The sequence below is a fragment of the Humulus lupulus genome, chromosome 2, assembly GCF_963169125.1.
Source record: "Humulus lupulus chromosome 2, drHumLupu1.1, whole genome shotgun sequence".
In the NCBI taxonomy this organism is placed as follows: domain Eukaryota; kingdom Viridiplantae; phylum Streptophyta; class Magnoliopsida; order Rosales; family Cannabaceae; genus Humulus; species Humulus lupulus.
In genome coordinates, this window is record NC_084794.1 from 281,459,878 (window position 1) to 281,467,175 (window position 7,298).

The 7,298-nt window shown below is 35.6% G+C and overlaps 1 protein-coding gene across 1 annotated transcript; it reads left to right on the top strand.

The window, feature by feature from the left end:
• Positions 1-507: 507 nt before the first annotated feature.
• On the top strand, positions 508-6,937 carry LOC133819539 (ATP-citrate synthase beta chain protein 2). The gene is made up of 17 exons (XM_062252811.1): positions 508-706; positions 1,609-1,728; positions 1,831-1,933; positions 2,516-2,581; positions 2,675-2,798; positions 2,885-3,019; positions 3,261-3,321; positions 3,428-3,504; positions 4,345-4,500; positions 4,588-4,716; positions 4,859-4,991; positions 5,089-5,216; positions 5,334-5,439; positions 5,536-5,612; positions 5,718-5,788; positions 5,892-6,176; positions 6,611-6,937. Exons 2-17 carry the CDS (start codon positions 1,629-1,631, stop codon positions 6,684-6,686), a joined length of 1,827 nt encoding a protein of 608 aa, XP_062108795.1. The 5' UTR covers positions 508-706; positions 1,609-1,628; the 3' UTR covers positions 6,687-6,937.
• The last annotated feature ends 361 nt before the right edge of the window (positions 6,938-7,298 follow it).

The following is a 7,298-nucleotide window of genomic DNA, read 5'->3' on the forward strand; positions in this document are numbered from 1 at the left end:
CCATTCCAAATTGAGAAATTCAAACTTGTTAATAAAATTTTCACTCTTATATAATTAATTTGTCTTTATTTTTTACGTAGACATATAAACATAATTGTTGGGATTGTTACAAGTTTACTCAATGCTACACTTTCATCATTATTATTTTATTTTTATTTTTGTGGGATTGAAAATAAAATAAAAAAACAGAAAGATAATGAAGGAAGGTATAATAAAACTGTGAAAATAAAAAATAGTTAAAAATTTCCAAGTCAAGCCAACCTTTGTCCATACATAGATCCCACCTAACACCCTCTCCCAACAAGCTAGCCACCAATACTTCAATTTTTTTCTCTCTCCTCTCGTGTTTATTATTATTATTTTATAAATGAAATATTAGTAAATATTGTACAGCGACTATTAAAATTAAAATACTCGATTCAATAAAATAAAAATAAAAATAAAAATAAAAATACAATCATAGTCAGTGAGCTAACTAACTTGCGCCACGTGATCACTTCCTTCAACCTTCCCTCTTCCCCCTCTTTCTCTCTCTTTCTTGTTGGATTGGTGGTAGCTCCCCTGATCTGGCCTAACCTTCTCTCACTATATAAACCCGCTCATTTCCATTTTTTCTTAGCTCCCAAACAACACGATCTTTCTCCTTCTCTCGTTACTCCACTCCATTGGCTGATTCCGCTGAGGCCAGGGAATTGCGTCGCCAGAGGTAATGTTTTGTTTGATTTCCCACTCTTCATTCTCTCCTTTGGAAAGAAAAGAAAGGAAAATTATTGCTGTGCGAATTATTGGATCTGTTATATTGGCTCTTTGTACTTAGAGATTCGATTTTCGTGTTTTGCTGTTTCGGATATCGATGTGCTCGAAGTTGCGATTGACGTTTCGTTTTTGTTGTTTATTGGTGGAAGTTTGAAGCTTTATTTAGGTAGTTGAGGGTTGGCATTATGTGAGAGGTTGAGATCTGGTGATTCTTTATTAATTGAATCTTTTGGTAGCTACTTATGGTCTTTGAATCTGTATGCATTGGTTTTGCTACTTGCATTTTGTTGATTTTGCTTAGATCTGATTTAGTTGGGTTTTTAATTTTGGTTAGGTGTGCTGTAGTTATCGTTAGTTTGTACGGATAGTTTACTCATGTATGTGGTCTATGTATATGTATTTCGTATATTATGAGTATCATTTACGAAATACTTAAATTCTTTGTTTAAGAACTGTCGGCCTTTAGATCTATTTTGTTGAATGTTTGTAGCTGAGATTCTTTGTGCTTTTTTGGCATTCTCTTTTGCTATGCAGAATTATGGTTTATTTGAATCTTTTTCAATCTAAAATGCCAATCATTATAGTTTTTCGTAGTCGGATGCTGTTACTGTATCAAGTGGAAATTTTTAATTGTGTTACGATCTTGTTTTGCGCATTCCAACCTAACATACACGGGGAAGCATGGTGGTTGTTCTGCAATTTGAGTAGAAAATAAGCATGGTTTTGTTAACTCATGAGTGTATCTTTTGAGTGCTTCTTCCGTCATAAGACTTATAACTGTCATTATTCTTCTTTGTCCTTTTCATTTGAAACTTGGCAATAAGGAATAATTTGTTATCATTTGTGATGCAGGTTATATTTGATTCTACACAATGGCTACCGGACAGCTGTTCTCTCGCACTACACAAGCACTGTTTTACAACTATAAGCAACTTCCAATCCAGCGGATGCTGGACTTTGACTTCCTTTGCGGTATGTACAGGGATATATAATACAGTTAACTGTTTATTCCGTTGTCCTTATTGAATTATAGTTCAGTAGTAATATAAACTTTTTATATTCTTGTGTACGTAGGGAGGGAGACGCCATCAGTTGCTGGAATCATTAACCCAGGTGCTGAGGGATTTCAGAAACTCTTTTTTGGTCAAGAAGAAATAGCCATCCCAGTCCATTCATCGTATGGCTTTTTTTCTCATGTTCTTTTTTATGTTTCATACATCATTATTTGCTTTGATTTGATTCTTAGACAGTCATAAATTGAATAAATGTTCATGAACGTCAATTGCAAAATGAAGGTGTACTATTGTGTTATGCTCCTCTAAGTCCATGTACACGTATTTTTTATGATTTTGTTTGATGCTAGTCTCAAAATTTGTTTATAACGGACATATTACACTGATTAACCATTTCAATTAGCTTCCCCTGAACATAGATGCACAAACATGCACATGCGCGCACTAGCACATGTAAATCTATATACTTAATTTTTATTTTTAATGTATACTGATTTTTAAGAGACTCACTAGAGTCTGTTGTAAATATCTTTATAATTTACTAAGCACAGAAACAGACGAAACATGTTTTTCATCCTTTTACATCCACAAGATTGTAATACCATTACTTGTGGACTTCGAAGATGGAACATTAGGGCTAGTAAACATCTAAAATGGACTATACTATTAGTTGTCATTTTTTTTCCTCTTTTTTTCTGAGTTTAAGAATGACTTACCTTCATATTGACTATTGATTACTTTTGTAGCATTGAAGCAGCTTGTGCCGCACACCCTACTGCTGATGTCTTTATCAACTTTGCTTCATTTAGAAGGTGGGTACTTGTTATGCTCATTACCAATTGGTATTTTGAACTCCTACACAAGTACTTTTTAATGAACATGCATTATTTATTTCTCATTTTCAGTGCTGCTGCCTCTTCAATGTCTGCACTGAAGCAGCCAACTATTCGAGTTGTGGCTATCATTGCTGAAGGTGTACCCGAGTCAGATGCTAAGCAATTGATTGCTTATGCACGGTCTAACAATAAGGTGAGAGAACTATTGCAATGCCATCTGCAATTAGCTGATTATGAAGACAATGAAGCTGAACTAATTAGCTGTTTATGGTTTTGTAGGTTGTTATTGGCCCAGCTACTGTTGGAGGTATTCAAGCTGGAGCCTTTAAGATTGGTGACACAGCTGGAACAATTGACAACATAATTCAGTGCAAGCTGTACAGACCTGGATCTGTTGGTTTTGTCTCCAAATCTGTGCGTATACACTCCGACACTTCTTTATCATTTTTGTTTCATTATGATTTTGTTGACCTCAATGTTTTGATTTACACACTGATAACTAATTGTTTGAAAAAGCATCTCAAATTTTTCCATAAAGTTTACACGTGATTTTCTCTATAGATATGCTCTTCTAAGAAAGTTTTGAAATCCATGTAGTGCAAGTGACAAGTTTTGTATACATTGTCCTGGAAAATAACTCTCTTTTCCATTACAGGGTGGAATGTCTAATGAGATGTACAATACCATAGCCCGTGTAACAGATGGAATCTATGAAGGTAGACATATGTGCTTGCTTTTCTGTAAAGTTTTTCTTCCCCTATGTTGTTATCTATGCTCTCAAATGGAAGATGTAATAAAATTTGAATTGTTGGACCATTGTAGGCATTGCTATTGGGGGTGATGTGTTTCCAGGCTCCACTCTTTCTGATCATGTTCTGCGGTTTAACAATATTCCACAGGTACTTTATTGCTATCATTTGCTCCGTTAAAGCGCAAGTCGGAGCTCTACTTTCTGTTTACCTGGTTTTCCAAAAGCTAACATTATATAGAAGGAACTGTGTCTTGTACCAACTTGTATTTAGATATGTTGCATGATCTGTTAATGAATAAAATATTGGAGTTTTATTGCTGCGGGCTAAAAACCATAATATAAGTTGTTTAAAGTTACAATAACAGTACCAATAATAATAGAATTCTGTGATTTTAAACCATGTCAATGGTGCTGGTTACTTAAATCTATATACATATGGTTGTCTAGTTTTAAATGATGGATTTGCTCCTTCAAAGTGCATGCCTGAGCTCGCCTTTCTGTTTATGTGCATATAGAAGGATCTGTGTCCTGTGCCAACTTGTATTTAGATCTGCTGCATGATCTATTAATGAATGCCCTATAAAATATTAGACTTCTATTTCTGCGGGAAAATCCATCATTTAAATTGTTTAAAATGATAATTACTGTACTAATAATGATAAAATTCTGTGCTTTTAAACCCTGCTAATGCTGCTGTTTACTTAAATCTACGTGTATATATATATGATGGTCTAGTTTTATTAGTTATCTTAGAGAGTGATCAGCAATTTATGCATCACTTGTAATATATATCTCAAAAGCTGAGATTTCTGGTGACACCAATGTATTTTATGTTCTCTTTTTGTGATGAAAATGCATTTGGTCTGTGTTCAAATTGCATGACAGAAAAAGAAGAAAAAGGAAAAACATTGATCGTTTCCTCCCCTCGCTGGACTTTTTCTCATATTTTGTTCATTTTCAATTATTCTAATCTGATTGACTGGCGCAGATTAAGATGATGGTTGTGCTTGGGGAGCTTGGTGGACGAGATGAGTATTCTCTAGTAGAAGCTTTAAAACAGGGGAAGGTGAACAAACCAGTGGTTGCTTGGGTTAGTGGAACCTGTGCACGCCTTTTCAAATCTGAAGTACAATTTGGTCACGCTGTAAGTTTTAACTTTATTTTTCTTATTTGTTCTGTTAGAACTTGTAAGATGTTCATTTTGTTTAATCTTTTACATTACTTAAATTAGGGAGCTAAAAGTGGTGGTGAGTTGGAGTCTGCACAAGCAAAGAATCAAGCACTTAGGGAAGCAGGAGCTGCCGTTCCTACTTCCTTTGAAGCTTTTGAAGCTGTAATTAAGGAGACATTTGACAAACTGGTTAGTTAGCCAGAGCATTAAAATGTCTATATGTTAATTCTTCCTCTTTCCACACCGAAATGACAAGAAAGCCCAAATAATTATTCACTAATGTTCCAGCTTCCGACTCATCTAAAGATAACATATTTGATTAATTTCTCAGGCTGAAGAGGGAAAGATTCCACCAGTGAAGGAAGTCAACCCTCCTCAAATTCCAGAAGACCTAAACACTGCTATAAAGAGTGGAAAAGTTCGTGCTCCAACTCATATTATTTCTACCATCTCTGATGACAGAGGTACTACCTGAACTAGATACTGGTTATACTGCTCGCCTTTCTTAGGCATGTTTGTCAGAGTAATGCTTATGAAATTCTTCTTTTAATCAATTTGCAGGTGAAGAGCCATGTTATGCTGGTGTTCCTATGTCTTCCATTGTTGAACAAGGCTATGGTGTTGGTGACGTTATTTCTCTTTTATGGTTCAAACGCAGCCTCCCCCGTTACTGTACTCATTTTATTGAGGTAGAGTGCTCATCAGTATAAATTTTGTAGTTGCTTGATTTTGATGTTTAGCAGTTGATTATCAATGCAAAAGTTGTATACTGCAGCTATGTAACTAATGCATTTATTGTTGATTAGATATGTATTATGCTATGTGCCGACCATGGTCCTTGTGTCTCTGGTGCTCATAACACTATCGTAACAGCTAGGGCTGGAAAGGACCTTGTTTCAAGCCTTGTCTCAGGTAAATTATTATTGTTTGATTATTTTGTATCTCAAAATTGCAAGGCAGTATATAATTGCTCTCTATAGAGAAATTAAAGATGATCTGATGAAACAGGTTTGCTTACAATTGGTCCACGTTTTGGTGGTGCCATTGATGATGCTGCTCGTTACTTCAAGGATGCTTATGACAAGGTAAAAACTATAGTGATCTACAATGACCATTTGTGATAACTTGGCGGCTTACCACTAAAATGTTTTTGTACACTTTAAGCAACTTGTACCTTCGTGTTTTTTCAGGGTCTTACACCTTATGAATTCGTTGAAAGTATGAAGAAGAAGGGTATTCGTGTGCCAGGAATCGGGCACAGGTATGGAGACTTCTTTATTGTCTTTCTGTTCATAATGCCATGCACTGCACCAATATAAAGTAGTTTTTAACGCTTTCAATACTGCTCTTTTGTTTGCCAAAAGGATCAAGAGGGGTGACAACAGAGACAAGAGAGTAGAACTTCTTCAGAAGTTTGCACGCACACATTTCCCCTCGGTCAAGTACATGGAATATGCGGTGCAAGTTGAAACCTACACTCTCTCAAAGGCAAACAACCTGGTCCTCAATGTAGATGGTGCAATTGGGTCCCTCTTCTTGGATCTCCTTGCTGGAAGTGGAATGTTCACCAAGCAAGAGATCGATGAGATTGTTGATATTGGCTATCTGAACGGTCTCTTTGTGCTGGCCCGATCCATTGGTCTGATTGGGTAAGTAACTTACTTCAATCAATTTTCTTTTCAAGTTCTTTGCGTGATTCCTCTGTTATGTTGCCTGTTAAGATAGATACAACCCCTGACACATCAACAGTGAAGATTATGACCTAACTTGCCTTTTTATCCCCATGAGGAGTTGTTCTTAAAACTTTATGTGGTCCATAACAGATTAGATGGTCCTATTTAACTAATCCATGACTAATTGGTGACAAAAGAAGTCAGTTCCATCTTTTAGAGATTTATAGATATAAGATACCTGTCTGTGGCATTTATTTTTTTGTTTTCAAACCAATGCATGCAGCAACACAAATCTTCTCTTCATCATACTCGTTTCATTTTTCCCTAAATGGTCCTATAGAACTTTATTGTAGAATAATATAAAGTTCCATGCTAACTAATTGCTAATTTTTTTTTATGTATTCAATCAGGCACACGTTTGACCAGAAGAGATTGAAGCAGCCACTCTACCGTCACCCATGGGAGGACGTTCTTTACACCAAGTGAGAAAGAATTTCGATCCCCATTGTTATGCTACGCCCACCTGCTTTATCCGAGCAATGCTTGTTTTGTTTTGTTTAATTTTTCTTTTTTGTCTCCAATTTGATGAGACAGTTATTTCTGTTGTTAGTTTAGTGCTTGTAATTCTAATGGCTGAGCTGAGTATAATCTCTCTTTCTGTAAGTTGTAACAAAAATAATTCACAAAGACAAATGTTATCCTCTTATTTTATTAAAACAAAAGTAATTTTTCCACCACACACACGTTTATATATATATATATAGAAATAAGAAAGTGTAAAAATGAGTACAAAGAAAAGATAGAAACATGTTTGGTAACACATGTTTTTGTTTTTTATTTAAAAAAGAAGTGTTGGAACTTTTTTCAAAAGTAAAAGTGAATTATAGAAAAAGTGTCTTTTATGTGTGATATGGGAAAGAGTCCCACGTGAATTTAGAACACTCTTCCATGACATGAGTGTATATAAGATGCAAGTGCTAGCCATAGTGGTGTGTCCCAAGGTTTACCTAGTTTTGTGCGTATGGATGAGGACTCACATACTTGACCACCACACACACGTCGCCGTCCGACCGATTTGATCCGGGCGTGTGGTGTCAC